This window comes from Benincasa hispida, chromosome 1 (assembly GCF_027475165.1).
Source record: "Benincasa hispida cultivar pf3 chromosome 1, pf3_genome.v1.1, whole genome shotgun sequence".
Taxonomy (NCBI): domain Eukaryota; kingdom Viridiplantae; phylum Streptophyta; class Magnoliopsida; order Cucurbitales; family Cucurbitaceae; genus Benincasa; species Benincasa hispida.
Window position 1 is genome coordinate 87734116 of NC_143478.1, and position 25083 is coordinate 87759198.

Sequence of the window (25083 nt, forward strand, 5' to 3'; positions counted from 1 at the left end):
CAATATTCAGCTTATCATGGGCTTTTAGCAACGACTTTAGAGGAAATTTACAGCAGCTCCTTTTGGTCTACAACTAAATAGAAATGCTCGATTGATTTGAATCAACACGGTTAAGGCTTTGCTGAATGAGATATTGCTTGAAAGAAATCAAAGAATGTTCCATGACAGACCCCTTTGTTGGTTGGATCAATTTGAGCTTGCCCATAGGAATGCCTCTTCGTGGTGCATACTGTCAAAGTAATTTGAAGACTATTCTACTCAGGATTTTTTGCTTAAATTGGAGATCATTCATCTTTCCAGCCCAATAATGAAGTCACAGACTGATTTTTTTAGTATTCTTTAGTATTCTGGTTGCGGTATTTCTGGTTTTTATGGTTGTATTTCTGGTTTTAGTTTGTCTTTTTGCATGAAAGATGTCTATCTTGTTTCTATAATTCCTCACTGTGTGGGCTATGTTTTAACATGGGTGCTAAAGGGGTGTCAACCTAGTTGAGATGTTTAGGTGCGCCTCCTGATCCATAGGTCTTATATTTCTTACTCTAGGTACATCTCTTTTGTTTTTTTGGGCATTTTTCTCATTTTATTATATTAATAAAGAGATTCGTACCCATTTCAAAAAAAAAAAGTTAAAGAGAAGACTAATGTTAATTTTCGCCTTAGATTTGGTGATATTTATTCATTAGATCCTCTTAGTATCCTTCAAAGCGAGTTATTTTTTAAGATTGTTCTAATCTTTGGATATTGCAAGATTGATTGAAGTTAAGCGTGACGAAGAAGTTTTTGAGGTTTCTAATTCTATTGAAGAGGGTGTTCTCATTCTATTAGGCAAGGAAACCAGTTTTGCTCTAGCATCGAATGAGTTGGATCGGCTTCCTCTAAGAAGCCTTTAATATTCCTATGGAAAACGTAGTTTACTCCATAGCCTGTCAACTTAGATAGTAAAGAGGACGTGAACATGGAATGTTCTCCATTTTCTTATTATCCTCTTTCTTACCATCGGAACAAAAAAGAAGTCATCCACAAAGGAACATTTTGAGATCAATTCAGATGTTTCGGAGAAGTCATGTACACGTCTAATATTACCTGATTCACAACCAGCAGACAATCCACATCCTTTGCCTTATAGTTCGAACTTCAGCCAATCAATCATTAAAGTTCCAGGTTCAAATATTACTTTTGTAAAAGGAGTCTATAACCATCCACCTTCCAAAGACACTCACTTTGGTTATGATTCTGATGGAGACTCATATGTTAGTTTAAGTAGTGAGGATATTTTGGATTCTCTAGCACAAGATGATTTTGTTGAGAGACTCCAGAGGTTTACTTTGCATATGGTTTTGATACTTTGTTTGAGAAGGGTGAAAATATTCAAGCAAAATTCCTACCAAGTTTTCCGATTTGATTGGAAAATGTGGTTTTCAGATGGAATTAATTCCTCCTCATTCTCCTTCAGTTAAATCATAGTTTAGTGATTTTGTCCAAGAATTGAAGTTTTTTTGCGCTTTTCTCATGTTTATGAGCCTAAGCCTTATGGTTTTGTCCGAAGCTGCGTTTTTCTCCTAATAATTGTATTCTTGGAAGAGACAGTTTAGAAGCTAGTTTGTTTTGTGGTTTGATTCTCGCACTTCCAGCCTTATTGGTCTTCTCACATTGTCGGCTCATTGACTGCTATCGACTTCGGCTTTTTAGTTTATGTGCTCTCTAGTATTGCTTTCCTTTTTGGAGCTAGTTTGTTAAGTTTTAAGAGTTTGCATATTGATGTATCCTCCTCTTTTTATCCTATTAGTCCTTTTTTCCTCCTTTTATTTTTTTGCAATTTCTCTATTCTCTTTAAGGTTATTGTATCATTGAGCATTAGACTCTTTTCATTTTATCAATGAAAAGTTATGTTTCCTTTAGAAAAAAAAAATGTGATCAACCTCAATTGGATTCAAGCCTATGGTTTCTGCCACAGTATCACCCTTCGCTTTTTCTTCTAACAATTCCTCTTCTTTTCTTTTTTGCATCTCCTGGAGTTCAACAAACCACGCCTTTATTGCAACTCTCACATTTCTCAATTTTGCACTAATGACAAAACAAGTCCATCCATTTGTACTACTGTTTCTCCATGAATTTTCAATAATCCTGATGCAGTCCTTATTTAAGGACCAACTATTGCAAAATCTGAAAGGAGAGGATCCCCAAAAGATTGATCCTGCTTCAATTAACAAAGGGAAGTGATCTGAAAAATTATGAATTTGTCGTGTAACTCTTGTGTTGTCAAAATTTTCGTCCCACTCTTTGTTTATAAAGAAACGATCTATTAGTGATTTAGAGGTTGAGCTATCGTTTCTAGACCAAGTATACCTTCCATTTGATAAGGGAATTTCTACCAAATTGGCCGATTCTATGAATTTATTAAAATGTCGCATCCCTTTGGTAATTCTTCCAAAAAGAAAACGTTCATGTGCCCATCTAGTGATGTTGAAATCTCCACCAACACACCATGTCTCTGTGCAATAGTCCGAAAGGGAAGTTAATTTAGGCCATACGAACATCCTTCTTTGTAGTTATTCGGCCCATATACATTTGAAATCCAGCAGGTTCCCTTGCAAATTGTGATACATTTGACATACCTTTGAAAGTTTCAATAACCACTATCTTGCTTTTATCCCACATAGACAAAATTCCTCCAGATTTTCCAAAGGATTCCACAAATTCCCATCCTATATCGTTAGAGCTCCACAACGATTTAATAAAGGCTACATCAAACTCCTCTTTCTTTGACTCCTGAATTAAAACTAAATTCGGATTGTGCTTTTTAAGAAACCTTTTAAGAGCTAATCGTTTGGACAAATCTTTAATACCCCTCGTATTCCAGGACACAATCTTCATTTGAATGCTGTCAAACAAAACACTGCAAGTACCGATAAGAGAGAAAGAGAATCAAATCAAGGTTATTCCACAATCCTTGACAATGGAGATCAAATGTGCTAGTAGTCCTGATGGATGTAGTGGGGAAAACATGAAGAATCCTGCTCTGTTTCATTCAATTCAGCCTCATTCACAAAAAGAGCTTGTAGATCCGAGGCGCATAAATCTTGCACAATGTCCTCTTGAACAATACCGTTCTCCAAACCTTCAGAATCTTCACTACTAACACTAATTGGAGATTCAATATCTTATTCACATTTTTCTTTTTTTAGAGGAATCCGGAGGAGAGCAAGGTGTACCCCTCAAAAAATTAATTTTCGAGTATGGAATGGTGAACACAGAGTGACTGAACTGTTTAGAAGGAGGAGAGTGCTAACTGACCTTTTAGATGAAGAGGGAGCTAGTACTTGTGTGAAACAATTCTTCAACAAATCAGGATTATTTTCTGTTATCCTTGGTCTGAAAAGATTCGAACTCTATTGCCCTTGGCCGATTGTGGATCCATTTGATCTTAAAACACTGAGACAGCAGCTTTCCAATAATTTCGAATTAACTATTGCTGTCCAAGAATTGATGAAGGAGGTTTGTTTTTTAGCAAAATGTTCGGGGAAAGGCTTCCATAGATTGGAACGTTTCGACCGTAAAGCAAAGGGAGTAGAGAGATTACTAGATTTACTACTAGAAGATAGTTTTCTACCATCTGAAAAGAAAGAAAAGCTGCTTGAGGTCTCTATCTTTTGAGAAATCCCAAGGGAAATAACTTGTGTCTCTTCATGAATCAATTTCTCTTTACTAATGCTGGTGTGTGTCAATTGGACTACCGTTTTAGAATGCTCACCACTGTCATCAATGGTCTTCTCTTCCCTCCTTAAATGTGCCTCTTCGTTTGCCTTAATTGTGCTTACACTATCATTTTTGGCATCAGTAAAGGACTTCTCTTCCCTCCTTAAATGTGTCTCTTCGTCTGTCTTAATTATGTTTTCACTATCATTTTTGGCCTCCGTACACGATTTATCTAAAACTCTCTCTTCTCTCAGTGAATGCAACTCTTCACGTTCCTCTGATGTGTTCACACCAGCTGCCATCGAAGAATGCTTGACTGGCGAGGAAGGCTTTAATGTCAGTAAGAAATCCTTCTTCAGGGTCGCATTAGGATTCCTTGAAAATTCTGGCTTGGATTGTGGGAATACAAGGAAAGACCATCCTGGTTTCAAAACTTCAAGTTCAACGCCTTCATCCTGCAAAGCTTGATTCAGATGAGCTAAATCAATTGGATTTGAAAAATTGTTAACGAATAAATCACCATGAGTCAATGTGAGAGCATCAACAAACTTAATATCACCAAAATTCAAAAAGATATTGCCACGTTTTTCATCTTTAATCTCAATAGTCACCGACATGAATCCAAAAAGATTTTTTCTAACTTGAATTTTTGCTTCCGAGCAATTTGTCAGATTAAGAATTTCAACTGCAATACTTTCGAGGCCTCCAAAATAAGCTCCAATTGCTTCAAAAGTGCTTCTTCCCAGTCTAATGGAAGATTTTTTATCGATAGCCAGCCCCCAAATCCTTTCATAACCGAAGGTCTACCGTGCCTTAACTTGTTCCATTTTTCAAATAGCAAATGAAAAGGGCTAATAGCCTGCCATTTACCAGAAGCAGCAATCAAATCTTCCAGACTTCCTTGGTCAACTTTAATTAGAGCATTGTCAGCAAACAGGGAGTTGATGATGACATTAGTATGGAAAAATTCTTTCAGTACTTCTGTTATCTCCTTCCATTCATTGAACACAAATAACCTTGAAATGATCCATAAGTTGTTAAAATCTTCTTTAAAAACGTCATAATTCTTTTGAAACCAGAAAGAATTCTTGCTTTATTTTACCATCGATAAAACAGGGGACTGCGTCTTCTTGTTCGAGCTCTAATTTGACGATGATGAAATAGAGGATTGAAAGCTTCTTTTCCTTTTACCATGTCTGCAAAACTCGATTCATATTTCCTTTGGATAATTAACTCAGGGAGAGCCGTGGTGGAATGAAAATCTTCTAAAAGTGGTTTCTTTGTAGCTGACGTTCAATAAACGTTTCTTTAAGAAACCTTTAAGCATTCCGAGAAAGGAATGCCACCCCTTCTACAAAGGCACCTCTGGAACATAAATATAACATCGACCGCCTGTGGAAGGCCAGACGACTAATCTCAATACTCAACCAGAAGTATCTTTAAATTTGAACAGCCCCGTGGCTCCTGAATTATCTCGGCCGTTTTTTAGAAGGAAAAAACGATTACTTGACCCAAGAGGAGTTCTGAAATTTGCTCCACGAATCGGCAAAGCTGAATCTTTCATAGGGGGAGAACTTTGCAAGCATCCATATCCTCGATGTAGAACTAATCGAGATTCAAACCAAATACAAAAGAAATATCCATTCACTTTGCAACTTTCTACTTCCATAATGTGGCTGATTAGATACGTAAGACGCCGGCAGAAAAAGAGTATATATATATTTCAAGGTTCCTCATGTCAAGACCAATGTTTTTTAAAGCTCAAGGTGCAAAAAAAGTGTCGTTTTTTTAGGTGCACTATATATAAAATTCTACATGAGAAAAGAAACATAGTTGAAGTGGAAATATGAAAAAAAAAACCCTAAACACACGGAATTTTGCATTTAACCTTAGTAAATTTTGTTCTTTTCAGTTAATAAAGAAGGAAAAACCCTAATTATTAGTATTTCTTAAAAATTATGAAGAAACCCCAAGGCCTTAGTAAATTTTGTTCTTTTCAGTTAATAAAGAAGGAAAAACCCTAATTATTAGTATTTCTTAAAAATTATGAAAAACCCCAAGGCCTAGGGCTTTCGGCCTTGGGGCTTCACAAAAGGCGTGTGCCTAATGTGCACCTTATTTTGTGTGCCTCACCTTTGCTAGACCTATGCTTAGGTGTGCGCTTGGGAGGGCTTTTAAAAACATTAGTCAAGGCCACATTTGGAAATCAGAAGGGAGGTAGCTTCTCCCTAATCTTGAACCAATCATCATGAAAATTTTGTTGAATTAAAAGAGTGGTCCCACATTTTTTTTCGAAACGGAACAAAAATCTCATTGAAATAATGAAAAGAGACTACTACTTCAAAATACAAGGTCTTCAAATAGAAGACAGAAATAAAAGACAAACCAAACCAAGATAAATCAAGCCAAACACAGAGAAACAACAAACCAAGAGAATGGACAAAAAAGATCAAAAAACTCTTTTAAAAAAACCATTATTAGATGGAGACGGGACCGTGCAAATTGGACTTGAAAAACTCAAACACCTCGAACAATTCATAAAAAATGCAAATAACTCTAAACAAACAAGGTGAACGCCCTTATACTATCGCTCCTTGAGAACTAAAAGGAATTGCCAGAAACTAAAGACTACAAGCCTTATCCAAAGAAATGAACTTGTTTGGAACCAAAGAAGCCATGTCAACATTCTTGTGTGGATAATGATATTTGGCCACCTAAATGTTTCTTCAATAATGCAACATAAGAGGCCTGCTAGTTCTCTCTCCATCCATTTGTCCGTTATGCAAACAGCATGAAGAAGACCCACAAGAATGGCCTTCGATTTTGTGGGATCTTTGGGATGGGAGAAACAACAAAGTGTTTCGTGGAGTGGAGAGAGACCATGGTGAAGTTTGGTCTTTGGTGCAGTTTCATGTCTCTCTTTGGGCTTCGGTTTCGAAGACCTTTCGTAATTATTTCCGAGGTAATATTTCTCTTAGTTGGAAACGTTTTACCTAGGGGGTTTTATGGGCTTGGTGTTTTTGTATGCCTTTATATTCTTTCATGTTTTCTCAATGAAAGCAGTTGTTTAAATAAAAAATTTTAAAAACAAAAAACAAAAAAAACTGAACAAAAATAAAATGGATTTGAAATTCAAATCCACTACTTCCTTTTCCTTTCTAACCCAAGAAGACCCTTCAACAAGGGAAGTTCATGTTACTTTCATCTGATGGGAAGAAGCAATTTCCAAAGGCAACTTACTTTCGAGAGTTGAAAGGAAATCAAATACCATTTCCCAATACACCAACCAACCTTTTTTGTCAAAGACAACGGAAACTTGCAAAACAAGGCAGAAGATGATTTAAATTTGGATAAGTGGATGACTCCAAAATAATCTCTAAATTTCCTTCAAAAGAAAGAATGAACTGGAAATTGAAACAGTACAACCAAAACATTTTCACCATCAAATCACTAGTCACCCATCTTTCCACAACTTCTCCAATCGATCAACCTTTAAGAAAGGCGTTATGGAAATCCAAAAGCCCCCAGCGAGTCAACATTGTTGTATGGATAATGTTATTTGGATCTCTTAACTGCTCTAATGTTTTGCAAAAGAAGCTACCCTCCCATTATTTATCTCCAAATAGATGTGCACTGTGTAAAGGAAATTGGGAAGACCTTCAGCACCTTCTTTTCGACTGCTGCTATGCTCAAAATTTCTGGCATTCATTACTCAAATTGTCTGGCATTCATTACTCAAATTGTTTAATATTAGCTGGGTTTTTGGAGGAATTTTCAAAGACAATGTTTTTCAGATTTTGGCGGGACCTAAACTAAAAAACAAACAGCAAATCCTGTGGAATAATGCAGTAAAGGCGTTGCTGGCAGATTTATGGTTTGAAAGAAACTAAAGAGTTTTCCATGACAAGAAACTCCTTCGATTTCCAAATTTGAGGCAGCTCGTTTGAATGCATCCATGTGGAGCTCACTCTCCAAGGCTTTTGCGAACTATTCCAGCCAAGAAATTAGCTTGAACTGGCGCACCTTCCTCTCCCCGGAGTTCTAATGTTGCTGTCTCAGATGGTTTCTCTAGGAATCAGAGCTGTAGCTTCTTCTTTTAGTATTGTATTTTGGAATATCCGTATTTGTCTTAAGTTTCTTGTATTAGTTTTGCGACTTGTTTAAGATCTTATTTTTCTGGGTTGTATTGTACTAAATTAAACTGATCATGTCTACAATCTTTTGTTCTTTGTTGAAAAGGAAATTAGCCTCTTTATTAACAAAGTGAAAAGAGACTAATGCTCAAAGTACAAGAGGGTTATACAAAGAGCAAAAAAGAACCTAAGGATCAGGAGGTGCGCCCGAGCATCTCAACTAGGTTGACACCCTCTTAGCGCCCTCATCATATCCATACAAAACTAATATAACAATAAAAGCAATGGTCAATCAAGGGCCCAAGACAACAAAATAAATACAAAACAAGCGAAAATAGTTGCTAACTGATAGACAATGATATAAATGAAAACTGACAACTAGAACAAATAATACAAAACAAAATTGAGACAAAAAGACAAATTTTGGGAAGTTGAAAGCCTGCAGTTTAAACATAATTCCTATATGGTGAAATCTTCGAAAGTCCTACATAAAGTGCACCAGGATGAAGCATTTCTTCTTGCTAATTCAAACCGATCCATCCAAACTACTTCTTTATAAAAGGAAAACTCTTTGGTTTCTTTCAAACCACAATTCTGCAAGTTTTCCTTAACCATATCAACCCAAATTAACATTATTACTAAAGTTGTCTCCGAACAGCCAAACAATATTAAAGACACGGGAAATTTTCTACCAACATTTTGCTGAATATGAACAATTGAAGAATAAGTGCTGCAAATCTTCACCATCCTTTTTACACAAAGGGCAAATAGAAGGTAAGAAACAAACCAAAGGGAACTTTCTTTGCATGACTGAGGAGCAATTTAGGAGACCAAAAATCATTATCCACACTTGAATATTTACTCTCCTCGGACTTCTACTCTTCCATAAAGCCTTATAACGACATTTGTCCAAAGGGGATGAAGGGGAGAGATGAGTAGAGACTTTACTAAAAAATTACCGAGGCTTCTAAAGACCATGTTCTCGTATCAGAATTTTCCGAAACTCTCTTACCAGAAATTAGAGTTAGCAAATCCTGAAAATCTATTATCCCATCGTCTTTAAGCAACAGACGAAAGACAATTGAGCAAGAAGCCAACATGTGATCCCCCTTACTCCCTATTCTCTCTTAGAGCTTTATTCCTTCTCCTTCCGCTGAGACGGCCCTTTTTTTTTACCGCAACATGAAATCATGAAGCTGGAATAACTCAGAAAGAGAGTGGCGCCTAGCCGTTGAGAGCGTCTGATGAGCTACTATGGTAAGGGGGTGTCAACCTAGTTGAGATGATGATGGTGCTAAGAGGGTGCCAACCTAGTTGAGATGCCCAGGTGCACCTATTGATCCTATGTTTTAGTCCTATTTTGTCGTATCTCTTGTACATTGAACATTAGTCTCATTTCATTATCTTAATGAATAAAGAGACCCATTTCCTTTCAAAAAAAAAACAAGCAAAGCACTCTCAAACCGTTACAGAAAAGTATCTAAAATAGGTACATGTTTCTGATTTCCCATTTCCTTCACAGAAAAGTCGAACCATTTTCTCCCTGAATGCTAAAAAATCTGTTCCATATATAAAAACTCTTCGAATCCATGGGAATAGTGGTAAAAAGTGAAAAACAATTAACAAAAAATTTGCAAGACTTTAGAAGAATGAAGAAATAGTAAAGGCGAATCATCTTTACTATTTCTGCATATTTTTAACATTATTTCTTTTTTTTCAAAAAAAAAAGAAACAAGCCTCTTCATTAAGATAATAAAATGAGAGAAATACAAAGTGAAAGTAATAATACAATGAAGAGACAAAACTATTCTTAACATTATAATATTGCTTACATGTACATAACATACTCAAACTTAATCATGAAAAAAAAAATCTCCAAATTTAATCATGACAAAAAAAATCTCAATAATTAATAATGACAAAGGGAAAAAATCTCAATATTCCATCTAAAAGTAGGGAAAAAACTCTAAATCAAAAGTTGGGGAAAATCTTCTCTAAGTAAACTAGACAATAACTAATTGGGAAAAAACTCTTTAAAAAAATTAGAAAAACAGTTCGAAGATTAAAAAAGGAGAAAAATCTAACTGGAAGTTTGACTCTTGGTGTTGATTGAAGAGGTTTTTACTTTATTCTTTTCGTACCCACCACAAATAGAATTTTCTGGAAATGGATGAAAACTCCCTCACTCCACCAATTGATTATGTTCTCTTAATTTAAATCAATTAAGTGTGCTTTTAAATTAGTCGGTTCCACTTCCTAAAAAAAGTTAATAACTCAAATAATAATATTTTATGTTTTTAAGGTTGTCGGTTCCACTTCCACCCAAGTTTCAATGTTCAAGACACATGCAAGAGCAAAATTAATTGCTTTCGGTAGTGGGGGCACAATTTAACTTTTATCCTTCAAATTTTTTGAGGCTTTAGCCTCTCATACGCCTCATGCATTTGATCAAAGACGTACGCATTTAATGGACAGAGGAGTAAGCCTCTTTTTCTAAAACAGAATCATACGCCTTGAGGCATGAGGATGCCGCCTCGCCTCAAGGTGTACGCCTCTTTCGATTTTTAAAACACTATATGTTTGTACTTTGAGCATTAGTTTCTTTTCATTAATTCAATGGAGGAGGCTTGTGTCTGTTTCAAAAAAAAAGTACACAATGTATGTTAGATTCAATTTATAAAGACATGCAATCTTTAGTAAATCAACAGCTTTACCTCACGAAATGTCATTAAACTAGGTTTTTCTCCAACTGGCGGAGTTTGATTACACACCATATGAGCAACAGGCAACCTTGTTGGGGCACCATCTTGAGCTAACACACAGCTTCGTGAAACAACCTCATCCATCCATGCACCTCCCCTTTTCTCCGATGGACGTGTATATGGATCAAAATAGAAGTAAGCAATGGGACTTCCAGAAGAATTGTTCACACGGTAAAATTTGACATCTTTATCCCAAACCTACAGAGAAGAGGCCAAGTTAGTGGATACAAAACTAGGGTTAATAAAATGAAGTAAATGGAATAAATACCGGAGCAAGACCATCAGCTGGCTGAATATCAATATCAAAAAGCGTCTTTGCAAGACTAAAAAGGCCATCCATAACCTTTGGCAAGGAGAAAAATGGTCGCAGTTCTTCCTGTAAATAAGTTATTTAGAAGAATTGAGGTGTTAACCACTGAACTAAATAGAACATGCAAAATCTTCCGCAAATAAATCTAATAATAACGTGGGTGGGTGGGTGGGGTGGGGGAGTGGCTATATGAGACACTTACGCTAAAACAACAATCCAAATATTCAAATAGTCCATTAATGAAGACAACAGGAAAAGTACTATAATCTAACAGTAAATTAAGTATCAAATTCAACCATTTACTGAAAGAATTCAATGTAGGATGAGCAATAAAACATACTGAATAGAGTACATGTTCTTCCAAACAAACGTATCTTGCAGGGTTTAGCTTTTCTTTCCTTTTTCTTTTTTTTTTCTTTTTTTTTCTTTTTTTTTTTTTTTTTTGAGCTTTGGATGGAAAGAAACCAACATGTTTTTCAGGGGAAAACTCGCTTATGCATCTAATGATTCGATTCAGCTGGCTTGACATTCTCTTGTTATCTTTCCAAATGATTCAAAGGTTTTCCATTCAAGATATTACTTGTAGTTGGGAGAGTTCCATAGATCCTTTTACATCCACAGGTGGAAGGCACGCTAGAATTCAGGCCACTTTATCTAGTATGGCTATCTATTACCTATCTTTGTTTCATTTTCCATCAAGGTTAGCTCACACATCCGGAAAACTTCTAAAGACATTGTTTCGTAAGGTACCAAGAGAATGGTGGCATGCATAACAGTAATTGGAAGATAACTTAACTTCCTCATCTCTTGGGTGCTCTTCGTATTAGTAATCTAGAGAGCAGAAATGAGGTTCTCGCCATATGGATTTGGTGCTTTCCACATCAGGAAAACTCTCTATGGCGCCCACTTTTTGTAGCTAAGTATTATTTTATGGATGCTGATTGCTAACATGGCTTGCTACTTTCTCTGGACAAGATTCTTCTCTTTTTATTATGGAGTCCAGAGATGAGGATATTGTCTTATTTTGTCTTTCGACTTGGATTGATCTTCTTGATGGGAGTTGTCTTCAATTCAAGAGGAAATGGCTCATTAGCTTCTTGGTATTCATCATCAGTATTGGTTGCGGTACTAAAAAATTTTCTCTCTCTAAATTCTCTCCCCAATGTGAGTCTCTCGGGGAGGGTCGCAATAGATAGGAAAGTTTTTGTTCTCCACAAGTAAGGGAAGGGGAGACGAGTGCTCATTGAAGAGTAAGGAGGTACAAAGGTGAGCTGTTTAGAATTGGATCTAGGAACGGTAGCTTGGGTCCAAGATTGTCTGAAATCGATGGTGGAAGCAAGATCTGTATATGGGTTTTGGCAGAGATGGAGGTTAGAGTCGACAATTATTTTCTTCCAAGTTCTTTCGAAAAGGGGGTGCGCTTTGTGGTGGTCTCTCTAGAATCATTCAAAGGTACAATAACATGTGTACTTATTCCAGAAGGGTACAATAAAAAAGGGTGGAGGGCGAGAGAAGGAGAATTCACAAGGCTCTTACATTCCTTGATGTCTGGAATTGTAAAAAGCAAGGAGGAGATCCCGAAGGGGCCCTTGAGTTTTGTGGAAGCTGTGAAAGGAAGATTGGAAACAAGATAGTTTGGTTGAGAAGTCGAAGGTAAAATACAAAAAAAGGCAAGGAGGAGATCTCTTGCTCCAATTGGGTGTTTGACTTTGCTTTTGATGTTTCGACGGTGATCTTGGTGGAAAGAATGAGAACAAAGCTGAACTGAAAGCAGGTTGAGGAGTTTTTGATGAGTCAAGTGGGCTAGAGACTCTCTTTCCGTCCTTCTGCTCCAACTTAGCCGTCTTGAGTGTGTTAGCAAAGAGAGTGCCCCCATGGTTGCTAGCTGCGACTTGGGTCAATTCTCTGAGGATTTTGTGGTGTTGGCTCGGGACTGTAGTTTGGTAGCGAAAGGAAGAAAATTGGCTTTCTCAGGTGGGTGGGTCTCTGTTTCAGAAGTTCCTCCTTTTTTTGAGAACTAAGGACTTCATTTCAGAAGTGGCTAGATGGTGTGAAAGTCTAAAGGATAGTGAAGGATTAGATAATGTCGATTCGTGGGAGGAGATGTGCTTTCGTGCAAAAGGAAATGGAGATGGTTTTATCCCGCTGGTCTGTTAGGTCAATTTTGAAGAAGTCTCCTCTCCGATTAGGTTCACAATGGGCCAGAGAGAGGTGGTTTTAGATGAGGGAGGATCGGAGAGTTCTCCAAAGCCATCGAGTACAACCCGCCTGCCAAGGTCCTTTTCTCAAACTGGCTGTCAGCTACATCAGGGGAAAGGCGGTCACATGAGTACCATTCTAGGGAGTGAAGATGATGGGTTAAAGGGGGGAGAAGGAGATTGATGGCCAGTTGTAATCTGGTAATGGGCCTCAAGCCAAAGCCCAATAGATTAGTGCCAAATTGCGGGGTGGGCCTGCGAGCCCAGTAGGGAAGGAGGGTAGCGTTGGTGGGCTTTCTTCTTGTAATGGGCCTATTTCTAAACCCAACCAGAAGGAGAGCTCAAAAAAGCAACATAAGAAAAGTGTTCTCGTGAAGATTCGGCCCACTTGAAGATATGGTGAAAGGACCCGTTGCAAAGAAAAGGGTAAGGCCCTAAAGAACTTGGTTTACTTGCTTCGAAGTCGGGCTGGGTTGGCGAATCGGGGTGCAACTTAAATCCGATTGAGGTTGAAATGGGTTATGAGCCCTCAGAACCATCCATTGTGAGCTACTCCGACAGGAAAGTCCTCTTCTTTCGTTCCCGAGGGTAGTCTGCCACCGATGGGGGTGTTTTTTGCCGAGAAAAAGGATGGTATTCAGATTATTTGTGGGAATGATAGAAGGGATGCAATTATTGCTTTACCTTCGAGTGAGAAGGACGTAGGGTTGCAAAGTGTCGAAGAAACTAAAGACGGGATCGGGTCGATTCCAAATTTCAACAAGGAGCTTCAATTGGGACTATCCTCGAGGCAATTTGCGCGATCGTTCCAACAGGCTAAAATGGTCGGACCTATTAACCAGGTAAGTATCCCTTAGTATCCCTTCTCTTTCTTTGGGCCTTAATCCTCCTATAGGTGTGCAAGTGTCGGGGGGAAGGGGGGGTCTTCAAGCTTGTCAAAGTAGGTGGCCCAGTTGCCTTTGGCAGTGGGAGAGGTTCTCGAGTTGGCTTTGAGGGGAAGAGAAGGGTGTAATTCATTTCCTCCATCAAGCTATTTTTCTAATTTTTCCAAAAACTTTTTCAAGAGGAATTTCAGGCCAATCAGCTTCACAACCTTCTTGTATAAAATAATTGCAAAAGTATTAACCAAAAGACTAAAAAGAATCATGCCAAGCATAATAGCTCCTACTCAAAGTGTCTTTATTGAGGGGAGACAGATCCTAGACCCATCCTTATAGCAAATGAAGCCGTTGAGGATTATAGATCGAAAATGAAGAAAGGTTGGATTCTCAAACTGGATTTGGAAAAAACCTTTGATAGAGTGGACTGATCCTTCCTAGAAAAGGTGCTTTATGGCAAGAATTTCGACTCAAAATGGATCTCTTGGATAATGGGCTGCATTACCAACCCAAAATTCTCCATCTTCATTAATGGAATGCCTCGCAAGAGGATTATTGCAACAAGAGGAATTAGGCAAGGAGACCCCCTCTCTCCTTTCCTTTTCATCCTTGTGGGTGAAGTGTTAAATGCCCTAATCAATCGGTTACATGAAAAAAGAAGTTATGAAGATTTCTTGGCGGGTAAGGACAAAGTCCATGTCTCAATTCTTCAATTTGCAGATGACACTCTTATTTTTTGCAAATATGACGATGCTATGCTAGAGTCTCTTCGGGTTACCCTTGATCTTTTTTAATGGTGCTCTAGTCAGAAAATTAATTAGGAGAAATCAACTCTTTGTGGCATAAATGTAGACCCAGACATGTTGAAATTGATGGCAGCTAAGTTCAAGTGTAAAGTTGAGCAACTTCCTCTTGTTTATCTCGGTCTTCCATTGGGTGGTTACCCAAAAAAGATGGTTTTCTAGCAGCCAGTTATTGATAAACTTCATGGTAATCTAGACAAATAAACTTGTTCAAAAAAAGATAAACTTCATGGTAATCTAGACAAATGGAGAAGATACAACCTTTCAAGAGGAGGACGGGGGACTCTTTGTAAGTCAGTTCTTTCAAATCTTCCCACTTACTATATGTCTTCCTTCTTGATACCAAGAAAAGTGTTATCCATCTTAGAAAAAATTTTGAGGAATTTCTTTTGGGAAGGCCACAAAGGAGGAAAATTAAACCATTTAGCTAAATGGGAGCAAGTGTCTAAAGCTCATGAAGAAGGCGGCCTTGGTTTGGGAGGTTTGAAAGAGAAAAATCTGGCTCTTTTAGCAAAATGGGGCTGGAGATTTCTGCATGAGACCTCCTCCCTTTGGTGTAGAGTGGTCAAAAGTATTCATGGCAGCAATGGGTTTGGGAGACACACCTCCGGTAAGGCAGGCTGCAGTCTTAGAAGCCCTTGAATCAGCATATCAAGGGCTTGGCAGAAAGTGGAAAATCTGACTGTTTTTGTCTTAGGCAATGGCCTTAAAATTGCTTTTTGGTTGGATGCTTGGCTAGGCAATCCCCCTCTTATGACCAGATTCTCCAGTTTATTCCGCTTGTCTACCCAACCAAACGGCTCTGTGTCGGATCATTGAGATCAAAGTACCAACTCTTGGAGCATTTCGTTTAGAAGATTATTGAAAGATGAAGAGATTACTGAATTTCAAGAGTTGTTAAGCCTAGTATCACATCTAAAAGTGCAAGATCGTCCTGACTCACATGCTTGGTCATTGGAATCCAATGGACTTTTTACAGTAAAATCCTTAGCCAATCACCTTCGCAAAGCCCCTCGAATCGATAATCTCTTAAGTCAAGCTCTTTGGAAGTCCAAAAGTCCGAGGAGAGTAAATATAGTCCTTTGGATAATGATTTTTGGAACTCTAAATTGCTCAAGTGTGCTGCAAAAGAAGCTTGCCTCCCATTACATTTCTCCCAATAGATGTGCTATGTGTAAAAGGGATTGGGAGGATCTCCAACACCTTCTTTTCGATTGCATTTATGCACAAAACTGCTGGTTTTCACCCTTCAATGTCTTTAATTTAAGTTGGACTTTTGGGGCAGCTTTTAGAGATAATGTTCAGCAGCTGTTGATAGGTCCAAATCTCAAGAAATCTCATCAAATTCTGTGGGTCAATGCTGTAAAGGCAGTGTTATCTGAGTTGTGGTTTGAACGGAACCAAAGAGTCTTCCAAGACAAGGAAACTCCATGGTTTTCGAGGTATGAAGCAGCCAAGCTTAAAGCCTCTCTTTGGTGCTCCCTCACAAGCTCCTTCGCAGCCTATTCTAGTCAGGAAATCAGTCGGAATTGGCATGCATTCCTTTCTCCAGCATTCTGAAGCCCCTGCTACAAAGAACTTTTAGCTTTCATGGCTGTTTTTCTTTTTCTTAGTTTTTCCAGGTCTTTTTTTTTTGTTCTCGTTTTTAAGTTTTGTATCCCATTGTATTGCTTTGAAGTTAGAGTATTTCCATTTGCTACTAGTGTTCGGATGTGATGATGGGTGCTAAGGAGGTGTCAACCTAGTTGAGATGTCCTGGTGCTGATGGGTGCTAAGGGGGTGTCAACCTAGTTGAGATGTCCTGGTGCACTTGTTGATCCTTTTGGTTTCCTTGTAATTTGAGCATTAGTCTCACTTCATTTTCTTAATGAATAAAGAGACTTGTTGCCTTTTCAAAAAAAAAAAAAAAAGAGGAATTTAAAGCTTCTTCTCGTGATTCATCCATTGAGCCCAAGTCCACTTTAGATTAATTGCCTTTAGTCCATATTTGATTGTCTTGTGTCTTTTGTTTGTTCGGCATCTCAACTTTGTCTTCATTATTCATATTATGTTCTATATTTTCTCTCTCACTACCTTGTGAAGTTTGTAACTTTGAGCACTAGACTTTTATTTTTTTATTGAAAAGTTCTCTCGCTCCAAACAAAAAGGAATATCAAAAATTAGCTCTACTAAAAGCGGCCAACTAGCAACTCTATCCAAATCCTCTTTGAAATTATAATAGTTATTAATTTGAACCAACAAGAATTCCTTTCTGTGTACTCCACTTCCGAAAAAAATTTGTATTCTCTCTATTTGCACCTTTCTTCATTTTATCAATAGATTTGTTTCCGGACAACATAATACCAATATTTCCATGCAAGTAAAATGACCTTGAAAAATATTAACATCAATTTCAGATGGATTAAATAATAGAATATTGCAGCAGGTTATATAGGAAGAGAGAGAAACAAAGATCCAACCTCATTGATATCAAATTTTGACTCCCGAAGCCTCTCACTCCAAAAGGTGATGTCCCAATGGTTCAAATCATTAGCTTCTGGCGCACCTTGTTTTTTGGCAAAATCCTGAAGATCTTCCACATCTACAGACATCACAAATAAAAGAACCTCAGATTCTTGTGCAGCAGGAACATTCTTCTACGCCAACAATAAGTATCAACACATTGACTATTTATGTTTTATCAAATTGAAAATGAATGTTTTATGAGCGCTAATCTCTTTCCATTTAGTCAATGAGAGTCTCGTTTCCTTTTCTAAGACAAACTATATATGTTTTGTTAGTTTGAAAAAGAACGTTTTTCGATTAGAACCAAGACTTTGAAAAAGATTTTGGGGAAGTTCTTAGTGTTTTTCAGGCTTCAGTAGGAAGGAAAGTTGATAGTAGTTCGAGATTTTCAGCAAGAAGATTCATTTGATATCATTTTCCTCTACTGTTGGAAGGTCTCCGTCTTTACAGTCTAGTTTTCTGCTCTATGTATTTGTATTTAATTTTTTTGTTTTGTGTATTTTGAGCCTTAGCCTCTTTTTATTATCTTAATGAAAAGTTTTATTTCCTTTTCAAAATAACCAAGACTTCCTTTTTTTAGAAAAGGTACCACACTTTTCATTTACGAAGTGAAAAAAGACTAATGTTCCAAGATACAAAATCTAAACAAGTAACAACTAAACCAATGCAAACGTTAATGAGGTAAAGTAGCTCTTATTAATATTTTGCATGGAGAATTGTTTTAACTTTTGGAAAGAGAACACATGAAGACTTTAACCGAGCTAACTAAAAAATGGCATGACTCACATGAGAAGATCCCTAAAAGATCATTGATTTCTTTCCATCCATAGCTCAGAGAGAAGGGCCTCAACAACAATAGTCTATACTATATATTAAAGGGGCTATAAGGGAAAAAAATCTATACCCATTTTGCCTATATTTTTGTTAAATTCCTATGTTACCATTTGTTGACGAGAGGCACTTTTTCAAGTGTAGGTGTCCATTTAAAATTCCATAGAGGTGACCTTTCTAATTTTCATTTACAAAATGTATTAATATATTTCAAAATTAATTTTAGATCGAATAGGTGCAATTGGTGCTAGCAAGATGCAACTCTTTGAGTGTATGTGTTTGATGAGCACCAATTGATGCAATTGATCACAGTTTGATGCCAGTGAACTGTGACTGTTCGAATGGTGGTGGTTACACATAAAACAGACGTTTCTTTCACGTATGTGTAAAATGCGTATAAAAAAGCAAAAAAAAATTGAAGTGTGTGATTATGTTCTTAATTAAAAATAATAATAATAATTTCATATAAATAAAATTTAGAAAAAAGTAAAATATCTTTAAAGAAAATTTTAAAGTGAAGTAGATTAGTATGTTAAAAAAGAAATGGAGACCTAAATTATAAAAATGTGAGTAGATTAATTATAAATCGTGAATTTTTACTTTAAAATTGAAACAAAAATTTCAAAGCATAAGGAAATTTAGATTAATGAACCCCAAAAGAAAGGATTAGTTTTCAATTTTAAATTTTAAATGTATTGTATTGGTCTTATAAAATTGAATATAATTTTAATTTGTTAAATTATACTGTATCAAAACTTTTCTCATAAATTTTATGGAGACTAAAACAAATTTCAAATAGTATTCAGATCTTTAAACAAAAACTAAACACCTTTTAGTTTTTTTAAAAAAAAAAAAAAAAAACAAACAAACAAACATAAATAAGGTTTTTCATTGATGAAATGAAAAAGAGATGAATGCTTGTTATGAGAAGAATAAGCAACATAAAGCAAATACAACCAAATATAGCCCATAGTTGGACTAGTCCAGAAAAGTAAACAAATACAATCAAATATAACCCATAGCGGAGAATCTTTGTCTTCCTATCTATTCTTAAATTTTTCATAAAATTTTATCTTGTCATTCTTCAAATAGTTACTAAAAATATATATATATGATAAGCCCATTTTTTAACCAAAGATAAAATATATATATATATAAACATAAAAAACTAAAGTTAGAAATCCTAAATGTTTCATCTCCTATAATTGTTTATTAACTTGACATTTTATGTTTCAATAATTAAAACTTCTATCATGCTTCAATTATCATTTGGTCTTCCCAAACGACCCTCTCATCGTTTTAAGCATGCTCCTTATCGGTCATCCGTTCAAAGATCAAAGAGCAATATTCTGGACCTTTATCAAAGCTTTCTTGACTTAGCGAAATCATCATATCTTTGAAGACAAAGTGACAGATTTCTTTTTTTCTTTTAAATGAAAATGAGCCTCTTCATTAATAAAGTGAAATGAGACTAATGCTCAAGGTACAAGAGGGATGTACAAAGAGCAAGAGAACCTACGGATCAGGAGACGCACCCAGACATCTCAACTAGGTTGACACCCCCTTAGTGCCCTCATCATATCCATACAAACTATCATAGCGATAAAACAAAGGCCAACGGAGGGCTCAAACCAATCCAAAAGAAAATAGAAACAAGCAAAGTGACAGATTTCATTCACTTATTTGATCATCTTTTGTACACATCTCTCACTTGGTGTAAATTCACCCCCCTTTTTTGTGATTACAACCTTACATCTCTTATTACAATGGAATAGCATCATATAATCTCACACGGCAATTTTGCGCTTTTGATTTCATATTATCAATGAAATTTTTGAATGATGTTTCATATAAAAAAAAAAAAAATTGACATGTTATGTTGCTTTAATGGGGTGCATTTAGTATTGTCTGTTAAATCTATATATCCTAAAAAAAAGAATAATAATAAATAGTGTATCCCCAGCGTGTATGTGTCCTATTTTTTTTCTAAAATTGGTTCATCTCGTGTCCATGTCTCGTGTCCGTGTTTGTAATTCATAGGTCTCAACCGTTATGGTCAAATGCGATTGAAGCTATTCTTGCTTAAATTTGGTTGGAAAGAAATCAACGTATCTTTCAAGATCAATCCCTTTCGTGGATCAATCATTATGAAGTTGCATGGATTAAAGCTTCATTTTGGTATTCTCTTTCCAAGCTTTTTGCTGATTTTTCTGTTCAAGATTTATGTTTAAATTGAAGTGATTTTATTTTTCCAGCATAGTATTTGGTTTCGTTGTTGTTTAGTCTATGCTTGATTAGGATTATGATTAATTTCTTTGGATAATTAGGATTAGGATTATAATTGAGATCAATTTACTTTTAATTAGAATTAGGATTATTCACCTTCTATTATGATTTTGTTGTATCCCTTCTGGGTTTCTTGTATTTTTCTTAGCATTAGTCTATTTTCATCCTATCAATGAAAGGTAATTGTTTCCTTTCAAAAAAAAAAATAATAAATACAAGAATTAAAATTAGTTTATTTTCAATTCTCTATAAATAGAGAAATTATCCTTTTGTATGGATCCCCATCCTAATTAATCGAGGAAACTAATCTTAATCGTAATTAACCAAGAAAACTTATCATAATCCTAATCAAACAATGATTTTTGACCAAGATTCCTTCATTACTCTAATCCTACTGCATCAAAAATATAATCCATAAGAAAAACACGGGTAGGAGTATGGGAGGAAAAAAAAAAAAGACATACCTTGAACTGCAGGATTCCAGGAAGCACTACGAAGCTTTTCTAGAAGCTCTTCCGCTTTCTCGACAGTAGCCATTTTGGTCTCCATGCTAACCTAACAAAGCACAACTCGTCTAAGGAGAAATAAGTTGGGAAAAAAACAATATATACATATATAACATACCTCGGCATAGTTATTGAAATTGAGAATCTTAGCCTTCTCCAGCCTAAGCTTCAAAATTTGGTCAATTATTGATGTATTGTCCATTTCTCCACTAGAGGCTCGAGTTATATAAGCATAGTAAACTTCCTTCCGCAAGGATCGATTTTTAGCATGTTGCATGACAGAAAGATAACATGGAGCATCTAAAGTAATTATCCATGGACCATGTTCTGCAGTAGCATTTTCGTGACCCTGATGCCAATAAAGATGTCAAAGATTTACTTGACAAGATTCAAAAATCAAAGATGCTATAAAACTCAATAGCTTAACCATTATTAAGATAATTGAATCAAAGCACATCACTGGCTGTGAAATACCTTGGAAACTGCTGTTTGAGCTGCCATTCCCAGAGCAGTAGAAGGCAGTCCATCAACTTCATGCTTATCAACAATCAACTTCTCAAACTTCTTTGTTGCATCCAAAACATTTTCATCAAATTTATGAGATAACCTTTCCAGCTCCTGTATTTCAAAACAATTAAAAATCTAGTAAAAGCCAAAACAAAGTTGCGATTGATACTTCAACCACATCCAATATACAGAGATGATTATTATGGCAGCTTCCACTCTTCCTTTGGATAGGGGACAGAAAACGCCATATATGTGGAGAATTAAGGTGTGAAAAACAAGCTGTCTGACTTCAAGGTGTGAAAAAAAAAATCGTTTCCAGCTTGTGCATCATTACTCTTAACAACTTGGAGTGAATGCTCACCTGCTGAATTTTGTTGAAATCATCCCTTTTATCACCTTCAAGAGTAACACCATGAAGAAGAGCCTCTTTTATTTGAGCTGCTCGAGGTCAAGTCCGGGAAAGTGTTAAAAAGTAATAATAATATACATGACTTTGCTGACTCGTGTAGAAGTGTCATAATTTTTTTACGAGAAACCAAACTTCCATGGCGAAACATGAAAGAATATATTTGAAACATACAAAGCAAAACAACCAAAGAAAGGGTTTCTAATAAAAAAACAATCAAACCTAGCTATAATTATAAGACGAAAACTTTTTTTTGTCTCGAATCACCACTTGCCATCTTCTACCTGTTTTCTTTTCTTCTCTCTCTCTTTGGGAGTATTCATTATCAAGATGAAAGAGGGGTCCCCACACCAACAATTATTTTTTTTTTTTCTAAAACGAAACGAGCCTCTTCATTAAGGTAATGAAATGAGACAATACAAAGTGAGTGAAACAGTACAATGAAGAGACAAAACTGAATCCTAAGGATCATCAAGTGCACAAGGACATCTCAACTAGATTGAAACCTCCGTAGCACTCTCATCATATCCGTTACAAGCAAAACCATCCAAAAATTGGGTATCAAGATAAGATAGGATCCGTTACAAGCAATAAAAACCAGTGTTTTCAAGGCGCAGCCAAGCGCTCGCCTAAGGCAAGAGGTGCTGCGATGTGAGGCTCTTGCACCTCTATTACAACCTTCTTTTTTGATGTCAAAGACCAGAAGCTATGCGAAAGGGCGACCAAGTTCGAATAGGCGCTCACCTTGAAGGCGCCTCACGACGCCTTTTTGCGCCTTGGTTGTTGACGAAGGCGTGCGCCCGGCGAACTGTTTTTTTTATATAATTTTTATTAAATATGCTAGATACCCAAGAAATTTAATCGACCAAGCCCATAAGAAAAAGTCCAGGTGAAGATTTCCCATGCAAAGGATATTTGATTCGATATTATTAGCCATTAAATTTGGCATCTTCTTTCGTCTTCTTTCATTTCCTTCCATTTCTTCAACTTCTTGTATGGCATCTTCTTCTGCAACCAATCGACTCTTCTTCAAGGTTTCATAACTACAAGCAATCGACTCTTCTTCAGTTCTTTGAGGCTTCTGCAAACCGATTCGTATTCCTCCCCTAATTTTCTTCTTGGCTTGGTTTCAAGTTTAAATGAATGAATGAACTATTTTAAATGTTCCTCTCCTATTTTATATTCTTCTTGTGAGTTGTGATTTGAGTTTGTGGCCATGATAAGTTTTATTTATTTGTTTTAAATGTAAATCTTTTGTCGGTTGGTTTTGTGGTAAGTTTTATTTATTTATTTTCATTTTTTAGTTTATCAAACACATTGAATCACCGATTTAATGGTTCCTAATAACCTTTTTTTTATACATATTAGTCTGGTAACAGTATATATATATATATATATATATATATATATATTTTAAAGGAAACAAGTCTCTTTATTCATTAAGAAAATGAAATGAGACTAATGCTCAAAATACAAGGATACAAAAAGGATCAGCATGTGCACCAGGACATCTCAACTAGGTTGACACCCCCTTAGCACCCTCATCACTTCCGAATACTAGCAGCAAATGAAAATACAAGGTTTCATAACATTGCAAGGAGAGAATCTGCAAAAGGGGGACAAAATAAAAACAAGACGACCTAAGAACAAAATAAAACAATGGTAGCTAAACATCCTTTGGAAGGGAGGCTTCAAAATGCCGAAGAAAGAAAGGCATGCCAATTCAAGCTAATTTCCTGACTAGAGTAATCCGCGAAGGTGCTTGTGAGAGAGCTCCAAAGTGAGGCTTTAAGCTTGGCTGCTTCAAACCTTGTAGACCATGAAGTTTCCTTGTCTTGGAAGATTTTTTTGGTTTCGTTCAAACCACAACTCAGATAACACTGTTTACAACATTGACCCACAAAATTTGATGAGATTTCTTAAGGCTTGGACCTACTATCAGCTGCTGGACGTTATCTCTGAATGCTGCCCCAAAAGCCCAGCTTAAGTTGAAGTACTTGAAGAGTGATACCCAGCAGTTTTGAGCATAAACGCAATCGAAAAGAAGGTGTTGGAGATCTTCCCAATTCCTTTTACATAGAGCACATCTATTGGGAGAAATGTAATGGGAGGCAAGCTTCTTTTGCAGCACACTTGAACAGTTTAAAGTTCCAAAAATCATTATCCATAGGACTATACTTATTCTCCTCGGGCTTTTATACTTCCAAAGAGCTTGACTTAAGAGTTTATCGACTGGAGGGGCTTTGCGAAGGTGAGTGGCTAAAGATTTTACTGAAAAAAGACCATTGGATTCCAGTGACCATGAACGTGTGTCAGGGGCATCCTTCACTTCTATTTGTGCAACTAGGCTTAACAATGCTTGGAAGTCAAAAATTTCATCTTCTTTCAATAATCTTCTAAAAGAAATGCTCCAAGAGGAAAAGCTTTGATCCCAATGATCCGACGGAATAAACTAGGGAATCTGGTCATAAAAGGAGGATTGCCCATCCAAGCATCCAATCAAAAGGCAATTTTGCGGCCATTGCCTAAAACGAAAACAGCCAGATTGTCCACTTTCTGCCATGACCTTGATATGTTGATCCAAGGGCTTCTAAGACTACAGCCTGCCTTACTTGAAGTGTGCCAACCAAACAAGTTGCTGCCATGAATGCTTTTGACCACTTTACACCAAAGGCAAGAGTTCTCATTCATAAATCTCTAGCCCCATTTTGCTAAAAGAGCCAAATTTTTTTCTTTTAAACCTCCCAGCCCTAGTCTTCCTTCCTCTTAAGCTTTAGACACCTGCTCCCATCTAGCTAAATGGTTTATTTTCCCCCCTTTGTGGCCTTCCCAAAAGAAATTCCTCAAAATTTTCTCTAAGTTGGATAACACCTTCCTTGGTATCAAGAAAGAAGACATATAGTAAGTAGGAAGATTTGAGAGAACTGACTTACAAAGAATCGCCCTTCCTCCTCTAGAAAGGTTGTAACTTCTCCATTTATCTAGATTACCTTGAAGTTTGTCAATAACTGGCTGCCAGAATTCCACCTTTTTTGGGTAACCGCCCAATGGGAGACCAAGATAAACGAGGGGAAGCTGCTCAGCTTTACAATTGAAATTGGCAGCCATTGTTTCCAACTTGTCTGAATCTACATTTATGCCACAAAGAGCTGATTTTTCCTAATTAATTTTTTGACCAGAGCACCATTCAAAAAGATCAAGGATAGCCCGAAGAGAATCTAACATAGCATCTTCATATTTGCAAAAAATAAGAGTGTACTCA

General features: G+C 36.6%; 1 protein-coding gene across 1 annotated transcript in view; it reads right to left on the bottom strand.

Moving 5' to 3' along the window:
* The window catches only part of LOC120083940 (putative cytosolic oligopeptidase A), a 65938-nt gene that overhangs the window by 27175 nt on the left and 13680 nt on the right, over positions 1 to 25083 (bottom strand). Inside the window, exons 4-10 of the mRNA XM_039039851.2 lie at positions 21777 to 21853; positions 21383 to 21526; positions 21027 to 21257; positions 20867 to 20957; positions 17240 to 17361; positions 10860 to 10967; positions 10544 to 10789 (exon numbers count right to left, since the gene is read on the bottom strand). Coding sequence (XP_038895779.2) covers positions 10544 to 10789; positions 10860 to 10967; positions 17240 to 17361; positions 20867 to 20957; positions 21027 to 21257; positions 21383 to 21526; positions 21777 to 21853 — 1019 coding nt within the window. The remainder of the gene's footprint in view (positions 1 to 10543; positions 10790 to 10859; positions 10968 to 17239; positions 17362 to 20866; positions 20958 to 21026; positions 21258 to 21382; positions 21527 to 21776; positions 21854 to 25083) is intronic.